Source organism: Heterocephalus glaber, unplaced genomic scaffold, assembly GCF_053883595.1.
Source record: "Heterocephalus glaber isolate CG9 unplaced genomic scaffold, H.glaber_assembly_v1.0 deba00001608, whole genome shotgun sequence".
NCBI lineage: Eukaryota > Metazoa > Chordata > Mammalia > Rodentia > Bathyergidae > Heterocephalus > Heterocephalus glaber.
In genome coordinates, this window is record NW_028258379.1 from 14,651,645 (window position 1) to 14,674,115 (window position 22,471).

At 44.8% G+C, this 22,471-nt stretch overlaps 3 protein-coding genes across 8 annotated transcripts in view; 1 reads left to right on the forward strand and 2 right to left on the reverse strand.

The window, feature by feature from the left end:
* Window positions 1-1,448: 1,448 nt before the first annotated feature.
* Window positions 1,449-11,920, reverse strand: Npc2 (NPC intracellular cholesterol transporter 2). Its single transcript, XM_004837201.4, has 4 exons — window positions 11,608-11,920; window positions 5,260-5,367; window positions 3,327-3,499; window positions 1,449-2,285 (listed from the first exon to the last, which is right to left on the reverse strand). Exons 1-4 carry the CDS (start codon window positions 11,687-11,689, stop codon window positions 2,199-2,201), a joined length of 450 nt encoding a protein of 149 aa, XP_004837258.1. The 5' UTR covers window positions 11,690-11,920; the 3' UTR covers window positions 1,449-2,198.
* A 105-nt stretch (window positions 11,921-12,025) lies between these two features.
* Window positions 12,026-13,692, forward strand: Isca2 (iron-sulfur cluster assembly 2). 2 transcript variants are annotated; one of them, XM_087195402.1, is made up of 4 exons: window positions 12,026-12,214; window positions 12,403-12,536; window positions 12,616-12,745; window positions 13,138-13,692. In XM_087195402.1, the coding sequence occupies exons 1-4, from the start codon at window positions 12,144-12,146 to the stop codon at window positions 13,310-13,312; spliced, it is 510 nt and encodes a 169-aa protein (XP_087051528.1). In that variant the 5' UTR covers window positions 12,026-12,143; the 3' UTR covers window positions 13,313-13,692. The 2 variants fall into 2 exon arrangements, with proteins under 2 accessions (XP_087051528.1, XP_004837257.1); XM_004837200.4 differs by having other exon boundaries at window positions 12,027-12,214; window positions 12,403-12,505; window positions 12,616-12,731.
* A 2,270-nt stretch (window positions 13,693-15,962) lies between these two features.
* Window positions 15,963-22,471, reverse strand: part of Ltbp2 (latent transforming growth factor beta binding protein 2) — a 104,050-nt gene continuing 97,541 nt past the window's right edge. For all 5 annotated transcript variants that reach the window (XM_087195399.1, XM_087195400.1, XM_087195398.1 and 2 more), the window contains 6 exons: window positions 21,674-21,802; window positions 21,251-21,388; window positions 21,004-21,171; window positions 20,478-20,744; window positions 19,375-19,524; window positions 15,963-19,177 (listed from right to left, as the gene is read on the reverse strand). In XM_087195399.1, the coding sequence (XP_087051525.1) occupies window positions 19,035-19,177; window positions 19,375-19,524; window positions 20,478-20,744; window positions 21,004-21,171; window positions 21,251-21,388; window positions 21,674-21,802 (995 nt within the window). In that variant the 3' untranslated portion in view covers window positions 15,963-19,034. The remainder of the gene's footprint in view (window positions 19,178-19,374; window positions 19,525-20,477; window positions 20,745-21,003; window positions 21,172-21,250; window positions 21,389-21,673; window positions 21,803-22,471) is intronic.

Genomic DNA, 22,471 nt, shown 5'->3' on the forward strand with positions numbered 1-22,471 from the left:
AAATACATGTAAGAACTGAGCTTTTCTAGACCTTCAGAAGGCTCCTGTGCACAGCAGATAACCTCCTTTTTTTTTTTTTCTTCAAACAGTCTTGCTATGTAGTCTAGGCTGGCTTTAAATCCATAGCACTCCTGCCTCAGCCTCTTGAGTGCTTGGATTACAGGCATGTGCCACCACGCCCGGTTGTTAGCCTTTTTCTGAGGAGGCATATTGCCACACATAAGATTGGACTTCCTGGTTTTCCTGTTATTTCTAGAAAAAGAACAGTGCATCCTGGAACAACAGCTAAAGATTAACAGAGTGTATGCCACGGGTCATCTTAGTGTCTTACATGCCTCATTTCATTTAATCCTCACATCCCCTCTTTAACAGATAAGGAAACTGAAGCACAGAAAGATGAAGTAATTTAAAGATCACATTGGCAATCCTATTAATTAGTAGAGCCAGGACTCAACTAGGGCAGTTTGAAGTCAGAGACTGTAATAGTTAAGCACTTCTGGAATTCAGACAATTCTGATACACCTAGGGTCTGCATGGGGAGACAGGGTGGCTGTCCCTCTAGACTAAATGTGACAAGCCACACAAGAGACATTAGCTGAATAGTCTTGTGGTTGAATGGCTGCCAGGATTAACTAACAAAGCTTGGCGGTCAATAACTTCATTTCTGACCTGTTGCTGTCCCCTGGTGGCTTTCCTAGGAAATTCACGGGTTGAAGAAATCCAAGGGTCTAGTGAAATTATTGGCCTGAAAAGAACCGTGATCAAATGAATTATTTGCTCACAATGTTTGTTCAACACTTTGTCAGAAGTCAGAAAAGTTTCTTTCTTTTGCCTCAACCTAACAACAGACGACCTTCCAAGGTCCTTATTACTTAAGTCAATCATGAAGAGGGTTGTAGTTCCTTGGCCACCTAGAAGCTGACTTTAGTGCATGGATTCAAAGCAATAAACTCTGTGCTCCCATGATCGTACTTGTTACTTTTTTTTACTTTTCTTTTTTTTCCAGTGCTAGGGATTGAACTGAGGACCTTAAGCTTGCGATGCAGGCGTGGTGCCACTGAGCTAAATCCCTGGCTCTTACACTTACTACTTTAAAAGCAGGAAACTCCAAGACTTAACAATTTTATTGTGCTAACTGTAACTTCACATTTTGCCTTCAAGCCTCTAGGCTTTCCCCATCTTACAAATGGTTCCCAAAAGATCACTGAGTCTCACCCCTCAGATGTTATTATTCAACTATGGGATGTCTGCTTTCACTGTTTCCTGCAAGCACGCCATTCTCCTGCCTCAGCCTCCTGAGTGCTGGGATTATAGGTATGTGCCACCACGCCCAGCTAGAAAAGGCAGTGTCTGAGAGTCTATCTTCTCTGGAGTCATAGAACTGTGTGCCCACCTTCATGGATCTAGGGAACTTACTGTCTGAAAGAAGCAGGTAACCATAGCCCAAATGCAGAAAGACTTCGTTTTTTCTTTATTCAAAGATTCAGATGCAGGAAAAGGACACAAGTTAATATTGTTAAAAAAAAATCTAACATCTGCTAACCAACTGTTGCCTTTAATGAAAACCAACTAAGACGGAATAAGAGACATGAGACAGTCATGGAACAGTCAGCCATCTGAGCTAAATTTCTGCTGGAGAACATCTCTCCAGTGATCTCTGGATACATGGAGCACAAGTCCCTACTGTTGAAGCCACAGGGCTGAAGGTGCTGTCAAGAGCCAGCAGACCTGTTGGCTGGATGCACTGGATTCTGTGAGGCACTTGGAGCTGAGGAACCCGTAGACACAGGGCCACAGCTACACAGAAGAGGTTTGGAAGCCATTCTCCACAGTGAGCACCTACACCCTAGAACCAGTTATCCTGAGATCCCTAAGCCATCTCCCCCGAGTCCTGCCTGGCTGGGCCCACCCTCATCCAACAGCAAAAAACCATGAGACAGTTAAACCAGTCCTCACAATCTGACCCTCTCTCCTTTCTTTCAGCCCTTTTACAAAGAAAATTATAAAGGCTACAGGTCTGAGTTCTCAAGAAATAGGGTCTTAGATGTTTTGAAAGGTTGTGAGGCATAAAACAGCAGTCTTGAAATTCCTTTCATCTTGTGGCACTGATTTAGCTTCAAGTCTGATTTCCTTCCATTCTTCCCTTCCCTCTACCCAGCCCTCTTACCCCCACGTAGACATATTGGCATCAAATACTTCTAGCCTTTGATCTCCACTGGGATTTCCCAGCAGAAGAGATCTTGTTTTTTGTCATCCAAAAGTTCCCATTTCACCACCAGTTTTACCTAGAGAAAGAGAAAAAGAATTGGGAAAAATGAAACTAGGATTTGACCTTAATCCATAATTGGTTTAACTGCATTTTCAAGATGTAAATTGTAATGAACCACCTAACTCCTCACCATTTTCTTCTAAAATCATTCCATCATGAAGCTGACTTAGCATATATATAGACACTGCCTGTGGCCTCAAACTCAGAAGAATTAACCAAAATGTATCTCCTATGAGTTGGTGTTAATGATACACACTTAATTTAGTCACCTTAACAAATGTTTCTAAAGCATTCTTTTCCTCTTAGATCAGTGGCATGTAAATAAAAATCTTACAAGAAAAATAATTTTACATTTGAATAATTTTGAACGTATTTGACAAGTGCCGAATTATAGCACTCTCACCACCATTCATATCTTTAATACAGGTTCACTCCAGTTCCATCTGCTTATAAGTGCTTAACAGAAAAATAAGTAGGAGGGCCAGGGATTTAGCTCAGTGGTGCGGCTGCCTGCCTCCTAGGCCCCGATCCCCGGTATCAAAAAAAAAAATTTGATGGAGAAACCAGGGTTTCTGAGGATGATGCTAAGATAACTTGGACCTTGAACTATTTGGTACCTGGCTAAAATCTTTTAACATTGCACAGACTTTGATGTTAGAAGACCCAGCTCTAAACTTAGCCTGCCAGGTTTCTTTGTGGAGTGGACTCTGTATCTTAAAACTTAAAAGAGGCTCAAATTTCCTCATCTGTGAGACAGAGAGTATCATCTCTGCATAGGGGGTCATGAGGATCAAGTGCAGTGTTGTGTGTAAAAGTGGCATCACTAGGGCTCCCAGCTAACCATTAGGCCACGGTGAAAGGACACATGCACACAATGAAAAATATCTGCCCTACCCCAAGATTCCTAACACTCAAGCCTATTTCTTTTTCCCTCTGGCATCTGCTTCATCATAGAGACAAGGGGCCCTTTGTCCCCATCTTTGCTTTCTGTTTCTTGCCTCAGATTTTTTAATTCAGCCCCAAGGTCCTCAGAGCTTTCAACAACAGTGGCACTTACATCAGGGTATTCACTCTTCACTGGCAGTTTATTCAGGTAGTTGTAGGTCTTGTCTTTTTGGATGGGGCAGCTGATTCCACTCTTACAACCGTCAGGCTGAGGAATGGGAAAAGGGACTGGAACCTTGAACAGGATGCCATGCACGTAGGCTGTGCTATTTGTAGACTGAGTATCTTGAAGAAAAAAGAGAATTAGGCAGAAAAGAAAATAGCGTATTTATAAATTCTAAATTAAATTTTCAGATATATTCTCAAATAATAGCCTCATTATACTAGCAAATCAGAAAGCCTTACTTCTTAATTCCTAGGGTCTTTGCAGTTACGAATAGTATCTTGCATGATGCAAGCAATCAACAGGCAGGAGTTGTTTTCTTTCTCCTACCTTTACCTTGGTCTCCACTGCACTTCAGTTCCTCAAGAGAATCAGAGCTACCTGGATGAATAACCTTATCTAGCAAGGCAACTGACTTTTGACAGTAAACTTTGTTTGCTATTTATATCAGCTTCTATTATATTGTGTGCTTTAAATACCAAGGTCTGTGATGACAATGAAAGTGGTAACCCTCCAGATACCTGGTAAGATTAAAAACAGGTACATTTCTTGGTAGCCTTTAACTTCTGTATCACAAGGTGGGCAGAAGAATAAAGGCATTATGAAATCAGAGCAAGCAGACTTAGGAGATAATAGGGTATTTTGGAGACACAGGGCTGTTTTGTGCTTCCTGCCTGATTGGGTACAATTTTTGTTTAGAAAGCACATCCTTCCACCCTTGCCCAAGGGTGTAGCTCATGCTTAACATTTGAGGCCCTGGATTCTATCCCCAGCATGGCAGGGGTGAGGGGAGGGGAGAAAGAGAAAAGAAAGCATATCCCTCCAGTTTATAGTCCAGGAGGAAAAACAGGGAGCTCGGACTCACAAGTAGACTTCAGACTTATGAACAAGACATGACAGGAACTTTGAGGTTCCTTAGTAAAGTATCGTTTCATAGGATATAAAACTAGAGGATGATTCAAGGTAGATGCTCTGCCCAGAAATAAAAGTGTTAACATTTATCTCCATTCTTAGGTGATCCGAAATGATGAATGAGGTGCAAGAAAACAACCCAAGCTTGAACATTATGTCTTCACTTAAAGACAAAGCTCAGGTTTTTTGATTGTTTCTTGAGTCCCCAGTGAGTTCCCTAAACCTTATAGAGACTGTTAAAATGTTAATTGCACCTCTATTTGCATTTTTATGGTTTTTTTTTTTTTGGTACCAGGGATCGAACTCGGGTCCTTGTGCTTGTGAGGCACGAGGCGGAACCACTGAGCTAAATCCCTGGGCCTCCACCTTTATTTTCAGGCAGGTATAGACTTAATGGCTGAAAGGTAGATTTCTTGAAATAACATTTTTTTTTCTTGGTTTTTTGAAATAAGGTCTTGCTGTGTAATTCAGGCTGGCCTTGAACTCACTATGCAGCCCAGGCTGGTCTTGAATTTACAGCAATCCTTCTGCTTCAGTCTCCCCAGTGCTGGCATTATAGGCATGCACCACCACGCCTGGCAGAAATAACATTTTGGAGGAGTTCCAGAGTTTACAGAATTGGAGTGTGTACTAACACTCACAGTATGTAGCCAGAGCTGATATTCCCATAAAAGCCTGCTGTGCAACATGGGCTAAGACAGGACAGAGACGAGACAATCCGTAGACACAGGGAATTTACCCTTCTTGAAGTCCAGTGAGCATGGACTCTGAGAAAGGGGCAATATGGGGACCCAGTATGAGAAGGGTGTCTAAGGGGCTTAGTAAATTCCAGCTTTGCACAAGTTGGAAAGGAGGTCGCAAAGTTCCTGACAGTCACCTTCTCAGCCCCTACATCCCGTGTTCATCCCAATATTTGATGTTTATGTTATGCTTTAGCATGAATTTTAGGTTAAGAGCCACATTTACTCACTGCTGGTAAAGGTCACATTGACACTATAGGTCTGTCCTTTGTCCAGTTCACATGGTTGGGTGGGGCATGGGCTCACATTCACCTCCTTTATAATTCCAACCGTAGAACCTGAAAAAATAAAATAAAAGAAAGAAAAGAAAAGGAATTGGAATAGGAGGAAAGGCATGCCACAGAGGCTGTCTACTTCCTAATGGGCCTGTGCTCTCCTCTCCCAATTAGGGTGCTCTCATTCTCTTCTGACTGCTTTCCTGGGATGGAATCTTAAAGACAATGTGCAATTAAAAGAGAGAATTGTATCAGGTGAGGTGACACACACCTGTAATCCTAGCACTCAGGAGGCCAGGGCAGGATTGCAAGTTTGAGGGCAGCTACATAGCAAGTTCCAGGACTACAGAGAAAGATGCTCTCTCAAACAAATCAACAAAAAATGGGAACCCTGATTCAACTTACTGCTAAAACCATATCCTATAAATTATCCTATAAATTGGACCAAAAAGGATCTAGTTCATTTCCTGATGAAGACAAGTTATTATTTGTCAAATATCCAGAGACCATATGCCAAAAGGATTAAAGAGATTAAATTATAACCAAAGAAACTCAGAATGTTCCTAGATTAAAAAAAAAATTTTAGTGCATATTTGTAGTACATAATGATTACATTCATCATGGGGAGTTGGTACATATACCTAGGTTCCTCTTCTTTTTTGGTTTTTGTTGAGGCAAGGTCTCACTATGTAGTTCGGGCCAACCTTAAACTCACTATGTAGCCCAGGCTGGCCTTGAATTTACAGCAATTCTCCTGCCTCAGCCTCCCAAGTGCTGGGATTACAGGTGTACAACACTATGCCCGGCTGTTCCTAGATTCTTATATTGCATACCTAATGCAAGAGGTCATAGTTTAAACTTTTTTTTTTTTTTTTGGTACCAGGGATTGAACTTGGGACCTTGTGCTTGCGAGGCAGGCAGCAGAGCCACTGAGCCAAATCCCTGGGCCCTCATAGTTTAAACTTAAGCCTTGAAAATATCTGCCTCAATCCTCTTCTGAATTTCTTATTAGAATATTCCTGTTTCCCGTTTCATTTTCTAGCAAAGAGATAAGCATGTTAATTTGATCAAAGTTGTTTGCTGGGGGCCGGGTAGGTGGATGGGACCATACTTTATGCAAAAACAGCTGGAAGACAAACCTGGTATGAAGGAAGATAGAAGGAAGTTATGCCATTTTTCTACCCCAGGTCCTACAACAGCAAATGCTGCTTTAAGGAGTTCAGTATTTGTTGTAAAATCTGCCAGAACCCAGAACAGACAAAACCTCTTTAGAGTTTAAGTTTTAGCTCCTGAGTCATCATTTTTAGGCCCTATGGAAGTTGTACCTTGGGTAGCAAGGATGAGGAAAAGCTGAGGCACTTGAGAAAAAAACCTCACTATCTAACCTCCTTGTTTTAGATGCTAGAAAAAAGAGAAGCATAAAGATTACTGTGATTTGTCCATGGTCACATTTTCTGGAAAAGGCAGATCCAAAATTTATGGAATTGGCCTGATTTGGTCTTTTTCTCCCCCTCCCTCCTCCTTCTTCTTTTTTTCTTCCTTTCTTCCCTCCCTCTCTTCCTTCCACATTGCTAGGGATCAAACCCAAAACCTCATGCATGCTAGGCAAGTGCTTTACCTCTGAGTTCATCGCCAGCCCTACTTACTCTTTTTATCTTAAAGGTTCAACTTCCCTATCCTTTGTGATATTCAGTGATGAAGTATCTTTGGTCCAGATTTTATACCCTTCCCCCAAACTTCTTGTAAACCCTTTGCCCATATTCTATCTTCCTGAAATATCTTCATTCATCCCAACCTGGTTTCCTAAAGAAATAAGCTGTATTATTAAGGTACAGGTAAAACAATGAAATGAATATCTAGTCTTTTCTTTTTAAATTAGTTCACTCACCTGCAAGTCAGTGGACTAGGGAATTTAAGAGGAACTATCATCTTAACCCTCAACAGTAAGAGAGGAGCTCCCACTAGTCTATATAACTAATATGCACTAATAATTTTTAAAAAGAGAGAGGAAAAAACCCCCCAAAATAGTAGAACAGAAGAGCCAGGAAATGGATGGAGTTCCCCCTAGAGTCTCCAGAATGGAATTCGTACCTACCCACTCTTGATTTTAGTCTGGTGGGACTGTCAGGTGCCTACCCTCCAGAATTGTAAGAGAATTAATCTGTACTATTTTAAGCAAAATAAGACAGACAGACGGAGAGGGACAGATACTACCTCTGTTTCTCAACAGGGAACGGAACCATCTCCACAATACTTGAGTTCTCATTATGATCAGTCATGTTCTCTGCTGGAAGACATCTAAGAGGCTCACTAATGAGTCATGAAGTATTTCAGGTGAAAAAATAATAGGCAGTACCTCAGATCTTGACTAAGTCATTAGGACCTTGATTTTTTCCCTCAAGAATCAAAGAAATGAAGAGGGCAGAGGTCAAAGTCTTTATAGCTCCAGTAAAAACTTTGGGCCCAAATTAAACTTTAAGCCAAATATGGCTGATTCACACAGCCAAGGTATCAGAAATAACAGTTGTGTTAGAAAATATAACTGAGTCTCAGCTTCTTCTCCTCTGAAGTACTTACTTGCCTAGGTATAAATTGCTGCCAGGGATTTAGCTCAGTGGTTTTGCCACCTGCTGCGCAAGCACAAGGACCCGAGTTCAATCCCTGGTACCAAAAAACACAAGAAAGAATAAATTGCTGCTGAAAATATTACATTTGCAAATACTACAAATGTCTAAAAAATAAGTCAGATGTTGGAAAGTGCTAGGAAAAGTCAGAAACAATTGATCTGACCTGTCAGTGTTGTTTCTATGCAGTTGCAAAAATTGGTTTATGATTTATAAACTAGGTTTAGCTCAGGAGTCATCTAATAGAAGCACTGAAGAACAACACTAGACATTTTCTATAAATCTGAGCTAACTCTCTCCAAAAGGAGCTACAAACTGCTCTTAATCTCTAGGTAAAGGGGAATGCTGTAAATAATAAAGTATATATGAATAGTTTGCCTGTTCTATATCTTGGGAGATGAAGACCAGGGAAACCCTTCTATCCCTACACAAGGTTGTAAAGCAGCACATATCGCACCAGTGATAACTCAAGTTGTAGTACTACCATTTGTATTTGCAATCTGAGACTAGCTGCTCCCGATATGTCTCCATCTCTCCCCACTATCTTTTCAAGTCAGTGGTCCCTCATGCTTGACGATGGACCCCTACCAATAAGATCTGCAATATACAGACGGACATTTCACTTTGGAAACCTATGTGCTCTAACATGTGTCTCGAAGGCAAAGAGTGTATTTAAAAAAAAAAAAAATTTAACCAAGGACAAAAGTGCTTTTTGTACACAACACACAGACATGTGTTTAAGTATGAGTCTTGAAAAATCTCATTTCTCTATCCAGCCTTCTGTGGCTGGACTGCTGAAAGGGAGGTAACAGTGTCTGTGTCAGAGTTAAGTTAAGCACTACCATCCTGCCAACCTTGCTGAGGTGGATTCTGGGGACTGCTGCCTGGGTTTGAAATCTCACTGGCTCCACTACATACTGTGCAAGCTCAAGACACTTAACATCTGGGAATAAAAAGGATCCCCATCTTATAGGATGGGTGATGGAACACACATCCAGCTCTTAGCTAAGTGTCTGGAACACAGGAGTACTACTTAGGGTTATTGTCATATTTTGATTCAGTCCATGAATTTAATCTAGAGTAGTTGCTCTCGGATTAGCAAGTCCCCCTTTGACACCAAAGCTGAGCTTCTCTCGCTAAATACACTTCATTTACAGAGATTCTATTTCCAGCTAATAATATGGACTCTTACTGTCTCAAAAGCAGAAATGTATGAAGACAGCAGGCATACTGCAGGTGGAAAGCACATTATGTGCTGCGCAGTCATGGATTAGCTCAGTACTGTGAAGGACATTGGGAACAGAGCTGGCCAAGTAGATGCACTTTGTTTAGGCTGCCTGTTCCTGCCCTTAGGGTGAACAGTCCCTCTAAATTACTTCTTCACCACAAGACCCACTGCCCTAGCCTCTGGCTAGGTCTGTAAATGACAGTCAGCAGTCTCTTACCCTCAGGCTTGCTTGTCCCTCACAGCAAAAGTTTGAAAACTGTACACGTACTCAGCACCTTTGAGAAGCACTCACTTTCATTCCATCCCATCTTCCCTGAATATTAACAAGCTGTTGAAAATCAGTGCTTATGTTGAGGCATTCCAGGTCCAGCTTCTACCTGCTTATTTGAAAGCTGTGCAGTGCTTATAACTCTTTCATCATTTTTTTTTTTTTTTTTTTTTTGGTATGGGGAATCGAACTCAGGGGCTTGAGTTTTCTAGGCAGGCACTGTGCCACTGAGCTACATACCTGGCCCTCTGACAAAATGTTCTTGAACTTCAATAGAACAAAGCCCTCTCTGCTCTAACCTGAAAACATTGCAAAACTAATTTGCTTGGTCTGATTTCTCACTTGAGCAAGTCCCACTCCAAGGAAAAGTGGGTGTGGAGTGGAATGCAAAATCTTTTGATGTGGGTGCTCAAGTTTTTACACTGTATTTCTCAATTCAAAAGTAAATTGAGAGCCAGACGTGGTGGTGCATGCCTGTAGTCCCAGCAATCAGGAGGCTGAGGCAGTAGGATCGCCATGAATTCTACACCAGCCAGGGCTACACAAGTTCAAGGCTACACAAGTTCAAGGCCAGCCTGAACTACAAAGGGAGTCTCAAAAAAAAAAACAACAACAACAAACCAGTAAATTGAAAATCTGTGATAGGAATTCTTCTTTAAGAAGGTTTCCCATAGGTTGTATCTTTTTCCCTCCAAAATGAACAGAACAATTTTAAGATTTGTTTCAGTTCTCTTTCCCTCCCTTCCTCATGCCTTGCCTTTCTTTCTTTCCTTCCTTCCTTCTTTCTTTCTTTCTTTTTCATTTTTTGGTACCGGGGATCAAACTCAGGACCTTGCACTTGCAAGGCAGGCACAGTGCCACTGAGCTAAATGCCTGGCTCTTTCTTTCCTTCCTCCTTCCCTTCTCCTTTCTTCTCTCTCTCCCCCTTTCTTTCCTTCCTTCCCTCCTTTCTTCCCTTGGGCAAGTTACTCTATGTGCCCTACTTTCTGCTTCTGCAAAACAGATTGTGAACAATGAATGAGTTAATAAAATTAATAGAGTTATCTTCCAAATGTTGGTTATTAAGTTTAGTGAAGGGAAAGGCATTAGGTGGAAGCAATAGTTGCATCTTTCAAGTGCCAGTCTCCAACCTCAAAGAAAAAGTATCTGCTAAGTGTTAAAAGGCCAGAGGTCTTTATTCCTCAATCACTCCAATCCCCTTGTCCCCCAACTTGGTTTTTGACTCAACATTAATTTTGATGACACAGTGGAAAGAATATATATATCCTCATTTACCTTTTCCAAATTTTATTGAGTAATTATTACCTGGATACTGAGTATAAAGGAGCAAACTTATCTCGGTTACTTGCTCTGCCATATGACTTTAGGCAGGCTAACTGAAGTCCCTGGAATTCAACGATTGACTAGCTGATCTCCAAGTTTCCTTCGGGCTCAGGTACTTTTCTATAAAATCGTATCCTGTCTTTCATTGATCATTGCACCTCTCCACCTCCAACCTTCCAACAGAACTGTTCAGTTCTGCTCCAACAGTTAATTCTACAGACTCGACCGAATGAACTCAGAATTTCTCCGTCTGTTGCATTTTCCAGCAAAGATTCCAACCACGGCGTTGAGAGGGAGTAATGCGTCACAAGACACGATTAGACACATGAGTTTTACAGGAGGAAAACTGATTAAGAATCCCAAAACTCCAGTCTAAAGGAAGATATTCTGTAACAATAAATCATGAAAAGGGGAATTGACTTTTGATTTGTCAGCAAAAGGGAAATTAAGAAAGGCAAAAGGAACGGAGGGGCAGGGTGGGGGATGGGCGCGCTAACCAAGAGAAAACATAATAAAAAGTTTCTGGGCCCCTCTCCTAAACCCTGGCGCTGGATACAGACATTCAGATGTCTGCCCTACAAGCTTTAGAGACCGTTGGCAACAGGTCCATCTTAGGAGAATCCAGGGACCCCCAAAATACACGCTGCAAGGAAAGAGACAAAAGTTGTGTGCGGTCAAGTTTCATAAGAGCGTACAGCATCTCCTGCCCCAACCCAGCCCACTCCACCCGGGGTCCGAGGCAGAGCCTTCCAGTCCGAGGAACCCGCCCAGCCCAGCCTCGGGGTCTCAGCGCGGGACGCCGGGGAGGGCACGGGGCTTCCCTAGTGGACGCGAGGAGCTCAGGCGGGCCCGGGCCTCACCACAGTCCTTGTACCGGACCGACTCGGCCTGGGCGGCGGCGATGCACACCAGGAGCAGTAAGGAGGCGGGCAGGAAACGCATGACGGACAGCGAGGATCCAAGCTCTAGGAAGGAAGAAGCAGCTGCTGCGGTCACAAGATAAAGTTGTAGGAGCTGGCCGGGGAGGAGGGACAATCAGGCAACCTGTCCCCAGCAAACACCGCTGAGGCCCGCCCACGTCCCGCCCACGTCCCGCCCACGTCCCGCCCCTGGGAGCCCGGCCCAGAGCCTGCTAGCGATCTATCTCCGCCCATCTTTCGATTGGTGGCCGGGACTGCGAAGAAGCCGCTCTGCTCCGACCAGTCTGTATTGGCGCACTGCCGCCGTGAGAGCATTTCTAGCCAATCAAGCCCCTGCTCTTCCTGGACTAACCAATAGGCATGCTCGGGGGGGGGGTCTCGCTGAGGTCCCACCCACAGACCTTCTCTCCAGTCCTCCCGAGTCCGGGCGGAGGCGGGAATAAGGGCGATGCGCAGGGCGGGGTTTGTGGAGGAAGATGGCCGCCACCAGGGGTCAGTACGTAACGGCTGCGCTGCTGAGAGCGGTCATTCCCCGGCAGAGGAGCAGGTACCGAGGCTGGAAGGGCACTTGGGAAGGATGTTAGTGTCTGTTCCTCCAGGACAAATGGGAACTAAGACCCACGGAGGAGAGGAGGGTTTGGCGTGAGACAGTCCAGGTGGAGTCTCTAGGTTTGGCGGGAAGTCGTCCAGGTGCCCCTTCTGCTCCCGGGCGCATCTTTCTTCCTTGTGCGACAGGATCCTCGAGGCCTCTGCGGAACTTCAGGCACGTCGGGAAGCGTCGTCCTCCGGCCCCGAGGCTGGTGAAGGACAGATCCGCCTCACGGACAGCTGCGTCCAGGTAGGGGGCGTAGCGGGGCGGCGGTGCCCAGGTGAGTGCGGGGAGCGCGGGGATCTCCCTCACCCACGCCTCCACTGTTTGGAACTCTTGATCCCCTTTTTGCATTTCAGAGGCTTCTGGAAATCACCGAAGGGTCAGAATTCCTCAGGCTGCAGGTGGAGGGAGGTGGATGCTCCGGATTCCAATACAAATTTTCACTGGATACAGTTATCAACCCCGACGACAGGCAAGGAGAAAGGGGTGGGTCCGCAGGATGTATGGGGGATGAAAGTGTCTCCAGTTCAGTGTGCATTGTTAGGACAAATTGAAAGACTTGCTAAAAGGTTAATAGTGACCATCTCACTGAGGAATGAACATTTGTTGTCCTGATTCAATATAACCAAGTTACAGGTGGAAAATTGACTGCCTAGGTCCATAGGATAGTCAGAGATAGTATAGCTGGACTAGATTCCAAGCCGAAGTTCTTAAAAATTATTTTTCAGAATTTATTCCATTAACTCTTTTTGCTTCAAAGAAAATCAGCACCTCTTTGAGGTAATAAGGAATGTTTCAGAAAAAAAAAAGAAGGTGCACCTCTGGCCTCAGAGGGTTTTGATGTTTATAACATTCATTACTGCCTTCTGTCTTTTCAGGGTATTTGAACAGGGTGGGGCAAGAGTGGTAGTTGACTCTGATAGCCTGGCTTTCGTGAAAGGCGCACAGGTGGACTTCAGCCGAGAACTGATCCGAAGCTCATTCCAAGTGTTGAACAATCCTCAAGCACAGCAAGGCTGCTCCTGTGGGTCATCCTTCTCTATCAAACTTTGACAAGATGACAGGTGACCCTGAGATTGGCACCAGCTCTACTAATCTGAGAAACCTGGGATTATAGAATTCTAGCGGTTTCTTCCAATCATATCCTCCTCTCAATTTTATTTTCCTTAATCCAGGAGTGTGTGTTTTGCCACTATTATTTCCCAAATGTGAAGCTTTCATACTTGGCCAAAATAGCCTCCCTCCACTTGCCCTCTATATGATGCTAAGGCCGACCTTCCAAATGCTGTTACCTCAGATTTAATCATTGGTTGAAACCCAATATTATCTATAGAGCCCCAAAGCTCCAAAATTTGGAGTGACTTCTTTGGCCTTCATAACTGCTTGTACATATGTGTATAGCTATGTATAAAAACCTCATTTTAAAGAAAGTCCTTATGGTGTTTTGAATCAGGGTTACAGATTAATTAGGTAGTTTGAACATCAGTTACTAGGCCAGAACAGATGAGAAAGGCAAATGAAGTGTCTTTTTCATTTCACATGTCTAGAATGTGCTACTGACTTAATTTTATTTTGTATTGTAGCTCATTTGCCACTTCCCATGTGATAGGGCAGATACATTTTATTGTCTGACTTGTCAATCTGCTAGGATTCATAAAACCAAGAGCCTGTCCACCAGAAGACTTGGATCAAACCCCTGCAGATACCTGAATTACTTGAAAAATAGCCTCTTTATACTCATGTAGACATTTGAAGAGTGTGTGAACAGTAACTGAGTCTTTTTGGGATATGTTGCTTCGCCAAATGTCTTTGGTCTCATTCAGAGCAGGAAGTAGTCTTTTTGTTATTGTAGATAATAGATAATGGCCGTTTGGGTTACCAGATGAAATGCAGGATGCCCTGTTATATTTGAATTTCAGGTAAACAGTAGCTTTTTTAGTATAAGTGTGTTGTTTAATCTTTTAAATAATTATGTCTCATACTTATATGTCTCATCACAACAAATAATACTATACCAAAGTTGAGGAAACCACAACTGGGTTGATTCTGGAAGAATTATTTGTTAAATCCATCTTTTTCTTGGGAGCCTAAAAGTTTGTTACAGCAAAAACTTGCTAAACTGGGTAGGAACTAAAGTTATTTAATAAGAAAACTTGCCATTAAAAAAAAATGGAAATGTGAGAAAACCTAGAACTTGCAATGTGAGAAAACCTAGACCTTCTGGGCATAGTGGTGCATGCTTGTAATCCCAGCACTCAGGAGGCTGAGAAGGCTTGCTTCGAGTTCAAAGCCAGCCTGGCCTATACAGCGAGACCCTGTCAAGAAAAAAAGAGAACCTAGAATTTAGAGAAATCAAACCTATCATGTGTTTAGAAGAAAGAAGAGAATTCTTGGAAGCCTGAACAGATTTCTTAGCTGCCCATGGAAGGAGGCAGAAAGCAGTGTGCCATGGAAATGTCTGCATACTCACATTACTAAGACAGAAAGTTGGCCCAGTACCTGGCCTAATAAGATTTTCAGTTCAGACTACTTAAGTCCTTTCATCATTGTTCAAAAGACATCTTGCTACACTTTAAATGTTAGAACCTATTGTGGAATATTTTTATAGTTTATTTATTGATTTGGTGGTTTTAAAATTCCAGAGTCTAAGGAGCATAGCTTTAGTTGCTAAATATATATCCCATTAAATTCCCGTGGTCAACTGGCCAGAAACAAGGTCCCTTGAAATATAGAAGTATCTACTATGAGTGGGAGAATTGGAATTCTGTGTTTAGAAATAGGTGGATTAGGGAAAATCACCTGACTTTACACTGAAAGGACTGGATGTGGCACCAAGAAGTCTTCATGGGAGGGGGTGATTTAAAAACACAGGGCAGGGATAATGACAGCAGCAAGAGGACACTGAGCCATTTGCTTGAGTAATCAACATTGTAAACAGATTTAGGTTCTTCTGCAGGCCCTTTTCTAGCCAGATACCCTCTTCCCAACTGGCCATAAATGCCAACGGATGTTTTCACAACTTTTGTTTACTGTCCAAATTCATTTAGGAAAACTTTATACTTTTCCCATATCAATTGGAAGATCTTTACTTTTCCTATTACTTTCCAGGAGAGATTGTCAAGGCCTTATTTGCTGCAGAATTGGCTTTAACTTTATACAAACAGGTACCTGGATGTCATTACCCCCGTCCCCCCGCCCCCTTTTTTTTTTGCAGTGCTGGGGATTATACCCAGGTCCAGGGCCTCATGCATGTTAGGCAGTACACTCCTTGTCCTCTTTTCCCCTTCTTTCCTTTTCCTCCTTTCCTTCCTCCCTCCCTCTCTGATTAAACCCAGGGAATGTGTGGGAAAGTTTGAAGGGATTAGGAGAAAATCTGTTCAGAGATTAAACTGGGCATAGTGGCACCTGTTTGTAAGCCCAGCACTCAGGAGGCCAAGGCAGGAGGATTGCCATGAATTCAAGGCCAGCCTGAACTACATAGCAAAACCTTGTCTCAAAAAAACAAAACCAAACAAAACAAAAACAAAGCATCAGAGTAGGGTGCTGCATTTGGCAGGAGCAACCAGGTATAAGGAGTGGATAGCCTTCCCTTGAACTCTAGCCCCAAAGTAATGCTGTGCATCTGGCCTTCAGCAGGGCCTAACACTGTCCGTGGCAATATTATCATTTTGCATATTTGTCCAAAAGGCAAGAAACACCTTTATTTTTATTTTTATTTATTTATTTATTTTACCTTTATTTTTCTTGATATCTAAGATTAGTACTTATAATTGCTCTCTTAAAATCCATTTGTCCTTTCCCCATAAAAATGCTACCGGGCTGCTTAGTGAAAGATTGCTTTATTTTTAAAATTTATTTATTTATTTATTTTTTGGTACTGGAGATCAAACTCGGGTCCTTGTGCTTGCGAGGCAGGCAGCAGAACCACTGAGCTAAATCCCCAGCCAAGATTGCTTTATTTTTTGTTCATTTGTTTTTGTTTTTTGAGATAGGGTCTCATTATATACTCCAGGATGGTTTTGAACTTGAGCTCCTCCTGCCTCAGCCTCCCAAGGGCTGGGATTACAGGTGTATGCCATCATGGCTAGTGAAAGTTTGCTTTATAAAATTTGGAAATATTTATCAACTGGCTTTAATTGTGAAGTGTAATCAGATAAATGTATAGAATGAGGGACATTTAAGCAGTCTGTGGCCAACAGCTGTATTTAAAAATATTTTATTTTTTGAATAAGTAATACATGTACAAGTTTAAAAAGACACAAAAGGGCTTAACAGTGAAAAGTCTCCCAGTATTGTTCCTATCCACCCTCCCCACAAACTGCAATTGTTTCAAAGAATTTATCCCAGAGATATAATGTGAAATAACATATGTACAAGAATATTCATTACAGCATTATAAGCATAAGATAAGAAACAATGGAAATGTCAGTCAGTGAGGAACTGATTGATTATGGTTTATCCATTCAGTGGAATGGTATACATTCTATGAAGTAGAATGAGAAAATCCTTTATGTGTAAGTATAAAGTGTAAAAAGCAAAGTACAGAACAGCATGCAAAATATACCATTTGGGCTTTTAATAAAAGGAAATATGTGTGTACACATGCAGTATGTCTAGAAGAAGCAGGAAGGGTTGGAGGGTTAGGGAAGGGGCAGCGGGCACAGCAGGGTATGTAATGAATGATGGGTATAAGCTAGAGTGGCGAGGATGAGGTTAACAGCTACTCACTTCTCTCTTCTTTAGACAAATAGCAGCATATGTTACACACTGGTGTATAATCGCCCCTTTTCTCTTAGTCTGTTTTGGATATCTTTTCTCAGAAGGCATTAGAGCTTTTTTTTGTTTCCATAGTAACTAATCTTTTGCTATTACAAATAATACTATAATAAATAACATTTTACACATGTCATTTCACATTTAGTGTGGAAGTTAACATCTGAAAATTAAATTCCTAGAAGTTATTACTGTTATAATTTTGAAAGACACGGTCATATTGTCCTCTTGAAAGGTCAAACCACTTTATATTCCCATCAGCTAGTATGAGAGCGTCTGTTTTCCTAGATGCTTGCTAGATGCCAACTAGGAGTCTTAATATAAGTTTTTGATCTTGGCTAATCTTAAGTATATCACTGTGCATTTTAAGTTGGATTTTTATTTTGAATGGAAGAACATTTTCATGTTTAAGAACCGTTTATTTTTGTCTTCTAAAAACATCTCAACTACTGTAGTGACTTATAACAAATTATTTTAACTTTCTATGCCTGTTTCCTCACCAGTAAATTGAGAATAAAAAAGTAGGATTGTTGGATGATTAAATGAAATTTATGCACAGTACTGAACACAGTGCCTGGGATGTGACAAGCCTGCAATAAATTATTATGTGATGGCCGACAATCAGAACAGCAGGTAGGACAGGACAGATTAAATTAAGAAAGTAGCATTTATCACCATCTCCAGTCACATGCAGCCTCATTTACATTGCCATCCATCAGAGAAATACATTCAAAATTTTACTTGTCTTCAAAGAGTAAAGAGCTTTTTCCCATTGGAACCCAATAGTATGCTATTGGCAGAGTGGCCTCATCTCTTAATTGTTAGACTTAGCCAATGTGGTACAGAAAGCTGGCCTAATATGAAGTGAAAACAGGAACAGAAGAGCCAGGATATGTATATTTCTTTACCAAGGTTCTGAACTCCCAGCTAGCCTGGGCTGGAAAGAGTCTATTTGTAAGCCCAGAGGGATTCCAGACATTGGTTTTCTGAAGAAGAGGGTGGGCGCTCCGAGCAGAAGAGAACAGCATTGAAAATCTGGCTTCCTCCGAACAAAATCACACTAGAAAGTAGACCTTTTCACTGTTAGCAGATCAAACTGACTTTCACCAAAAAGATCCCAGAGATCTGTTTCCTGTAAGAAGTGTATGTATTTAATAAATGGAGACGAATACTCTTGTGGCAGCCCTTGCTGCTAGTGCACAAGGGATATCAGTGGGTGAATTTTGAATATTTACCCAAAGCTACTGAATATTTCTTTAGAATTGTATCCCCCTTTTGTGTCAGCTCCCCATATTTTCATACTGCCTTCTTGTGCCCTCTTGCTTTCTCCGGCTCTTTGCTCCTCTTCATGTGTGTCTCTTACACTCAGCAAGCTAATACCAGTCTTGCTTCTCAGAGATGAGGGGATCTTCGGTCCTTCCTTGAGGCCACAGAACTGGCTACAGGGTGGACATGTTGCAAAATCAGGGCCCAGACTGGCTGGGTGGCTGTGACAGTTCTGAGTGGGGGCGATGGAGTCATCCCCAAACTCTGCCAAACCCTTTCTTGCTCCTCAGATTCTGAAGGACCATCCCAGGGCAGATCTGGCTTCTGTCCCACTTGTGGAGTCATCGAGATGATGTGTGGATCATAGCTGGAAAGGAGTCCCTGCAGTGTGAGGCCACTGGGCCCTTCACGGCTGCACAGCCTGAGGGGGAGGGGGAGGGCTGTCTTTGATAGCATCCCACAGCAAGGCCAGGACAGGTGGTGGGCTGGGCCTCATGGCCTATGGCTGAAGCATTAAAGCGTTTGGTGGTATTTGAGCCAAGCAAGGGCATGGAGGCAGTGACAAGCTCACAGCCAGAGCCTAAGCTGGGAGAGACGAAAGCAGGCAAGTCCAATGGAGGTGGGCGTCAGGACCCCAGCCTGATGTTGTCATGGTGTCTTCCCAGCTAGGAAAGCATCCTCAAAGCCTCTGCCTGTGGCTGGAGACCATTTCCAGGTAGCTGCCCACACCTCACTGCTACTCAGCAGCACAGTGTGGGGGGTCTGGCTTGGCCACATAACCTGGGGAGCAGTGGCAGCGATAGGAACCTTCTGTGTTCTCACAGTGACCATGGGCACAGAGGGCAGCAGGACCATTCAAATCATCGCACTCGTTCACATCTAAGAGGAAGGGAAAGGAAAAAGCTGTGGGGAGCCCTCTGCTCCTCTGGTCACTAAGCCCTGGTCCTGCCCTGTGATCTGCCGCCTTGAGACCAAGCAGCCACTAGGGGGCGGCAGCGGATTTCTCAGCCCTCCCAAGTGCGTTCCTGTCTCTGGGCAGGGGCCGGTCTCACTTCCTGTCCCGACTCTGCACTTACCCACGCAGGCCATGTGGGCTGTATCCAGCTGGAAGCCCTCAAAGCAGTCGCAGGTGTAACCCTCTCGCACGCGCACACAGCGGCCATTCTCACAGCCGTTCAGGACGCCGCATTCCTCAGCCTGAAGCCCTTCGAAGGCGGCCGGGGCCTCTGGCGGGGGGAATCAGAGGGAAGCAGCTGAGGCTGGTGCTCAGACTCCTGCGCTGAGACCCTCACCCTCCGGAACAAAGGGAGGGTGAACGATGTGGGTGAGGATGGGCAGGGGAGGGTCACAGGTTCTCACAGAAAGATGCTAAAACAAAGGCCGTACTGTGCCGTGTATTAAACGAAGGCTCCAGGAAGAGCGGGACTTCATAATGGCAGGGTCCTGCCCATTGCACGTTTCTGTATAGTTTTGGGGTTTGGTATGGGGAAGATGCTTTATTTAAATCTGTGCATTCTTTGGGTGCAGGGTTGGCAGCAGAGGAGCCTCACTCAACACAAAGCAAACTTGATCTGCTTTACCCTCTCCTCTCCCTGAGCACCCCGCGCCCTCTAGAAATGACCCAGTCTCCTGTGATGGGGTGGTCCTAATCTGGCTGACACAGTGGCTGCCCCTGTGGCGGGTACTGTGCCCACCACACAAGTGCCAGGCCTGACTTTCTCTTAAGAATACAAAGCCTGAGTGCCACGGTCATGCCGTTCACAAAATGGAAGGTCAGCACAGTGGGCCTTGCAGGTTATTAGAAATCCTTAATTCACATTTCAGGTCACAAGTTCAATTGCCAGATTTCCTTGGAACAGGCTGTTCTGCATCCTGTATGTGGTGTGGAGAAGACAGATGGCAGCATGCCACTTTCTGTCGCTTCCAACTCCCACAAGGAGACTTGAGGTTGGGGCAGTGTCCTGTACCTCTTTGTGTCCCTGTGCTAGTCATGACAGAGAGTTGGTAGGGCCTGACCCAAGCATTTGGAGTTATGTCTAAGCGACCCATAAGCAGAGACATCTAGCTGGGTGCTTCTTTTCCTTCCCCATCCTCACCTTGCTGGCAGTATGACTGGCAAGTGGGGAGATGAAAGGGAAATGGCCTAGGGCTCACCTCTTCCCCATTTTTTGCAACACACCTGGATGGCTGGCCACATAGCGGGGCTGGAGTTCGGAGGGCTGTAGGGGTGGTTCAAGGATGGGGTGTCTGGCCGTGTTGGAGAAGGGGGGCTCAGGGATGGTGTCCTCAGGTCCCAGGTAGTTGTAGAAGGGGGCCCCATCTGGGCCATAAAGGCTGTAGTGCAGGTCATCTGGGCCAGGGCCGTACTCATAGCCTGGCCGGAAGTGAACCCCGGCCTCCCGCTCTGCCTCAATCCGGGCCACGTTGCACAGCTGAGCATAGACCTCTGTCAGGGAGGAGGGAGAGAGGATGCTGGGCTCCAGCTCCTGCTGGCTAGAGCCTGATCAGCTGGTTCACTTGGCAGAATCCCCCAGGAGAGAGGCAGTATGGGAGACTGGTACCCTTTGGGAGCTCTGGCAGCACTCCCCTCCCACTGCCCCCAAACATGGGGATGGAAGACAAGGGCAATGCTCTGCCCTACTCCTTTCCAAGGTTAAGATGTCCCCTTCCCCAGGTTGGGCGCAGCCATGCAGGGGTCCCCTCACCAGAGCTCCTGGGGGGACACAGAGCACACTGCTGGCTCCAGGCCTCGCCATCCTGACAGCAGCATTCCGTGTACGTGGTCTGGTGCCCGCGCAGGGGTTGGCTGCACACGTCATTGGTCACTTGTTTCCAGCAGATGTCCGTGTGGATGTCATGGTCAGGCAGGTCCTCTGGTGGCACAGGACCCAGAGGCACGTGAGCCTTAGCCCAGGCCCACATCCCCTGTGGCCTGAATCCAAGGCCACTCACCTGTGCTGCTGGTGCTGTTCACGCAGCGCTGCCCACTGAAGTCCAGGGTAAGCGGGGGGCTGCAGAAGCAGTGGAAGGAACCTTCCGTGTTCACACACTCACCGTTCTCACAGGCCATGTCCTGGCACTCGTTGTGATCTGTGGTGGCGGGGCAGGGGAAGTGGAGGAGTGGGTTAGGGCCAGGGTGGCCTGTCCACAGACTGTGCTCATGAAGGGGCTTTCCTGTGATGAATCACAGAAGAGATGCCCCTCACATCTGCCCAGCCCAGGAAGCCCCTCCCCAGGGACAAGCTCTGAGGGCCCAGAGCTTCCCTCACCGCAGACCTGCCTGCTGCTTGGGCATCTTCCCCAGGAAGGGGGCCTCCCAGCAAGAGGGACTGTCTGCCTGGGACTGGGAGTGGGCAGGGCCAGGGCAGTCCTCACCCTCGCACTTCCCTCGGGAGGCAGAGTAGTGGTAGCCAGGATTGCACAGGCAGATGTAGCCGGGCACCGTGTTGAGGCACCTGCCCTTCTGGCAGAGAGCAGGCCCGAATAGCACACACTCGTCAGCATCTGCAGAGGGCAGAGGAGTTAAGGGGAAAGGGAGAAGCAGTAGGAGGGAGTTCTTTCAAGCAGGGGCTCTAAAGCTGGACTGTGGGTTTGAATCCCTGCTGTTCCACTTAGGAATTGAGTTACTTTGGGCAAGCTGCTTACATTCTCCTTGCCTCAGTTTTCTTTCTAAAAAATGTGGCCAATTACTTCACCTCTTCTAGTCGTTACGAGGAGAATACATGTAAAGTGCTTGGCACCTAGCTACACTCAAGAAAAGCTACCTCTGGGACTGGAGATGTAGCTCAGTGGTAGAGCACCTGCCTCACACGCCTGAGGCCCTGCGTTCCATCCCCTGTACCACACACATGCACGCAAGCTATTTCGGTTTCTGTTACTTCCTTCTCAGGACTAGCTTTAGGACTAAGGCACTGAGAGGATCCCTGGAGTTTCCAGCTTGGTCAGTGGAGGATGGGAGTTGGGCCACTGCACCTGGCCTCTGCCTGTGCTCACTAAGACAGGGATGAGGGTTAGTCAAGAACCGTAGTTCCTGGATAGCACAGGCCTGAGCAAGCAAGGAAATTGAGGTGAAGATCATGTGGACACTAGGTGGCACTCAGGTCTGAACTTCCAACTAAAACTGCAGGGAGTCAGCCAAAAAAGATGGAAGGCACCTGGAGGCCAGGGCTGAAT

Excerpts from the sequence above, each read along its gene's own strand:
- Npc2 (XM_004837201.4), bottom strand. The coding sequence starts at position 11,689 with ATGCGTTTCCTGCCCGCCTCCTTACTGCTCCTGGTGTGCATCGCCGCC. Across the intron at positions 5,368-11,607 it reads GGTCCGGTACAAGGACTGTG|GTTCTACGGTTGGAATTATA; the intron begins GTGAGGCCCGGG and ends TTATTTTTTCAG. Across the intron at positions 3,500-5,259 it reads CAATGTGACCTTTACCAGCA|ATACTCAGTCTACAAATAGC; the intron begins GTGAGTAAATGT and ends TTTTTCTTCAAG.
- Isca2 (XM_087195402.1), top strand. The coding sequence starts at position 12,144 with ATGGCCGCCACCAGGGGTCAGTACGTAACGGCTGCGCTGCTGAGAGCG. Across the intron at positions 12,215-12,402 it reads ATTCCCCGGCAGAGGAGCAG|GATCCTCGAGGCCTCTGCGG; the intron begins GTACCGAGGCTG and ends CTTGTGCGACAG. Across the intron at positions 12,746-13,137 it reads CGACAGGCAAGGAGAAAGGG|GGTATTTGAACAGGGTGGGG; the intron begins GTGGGTCCGCAG and ends CTGTCTTTTCAG.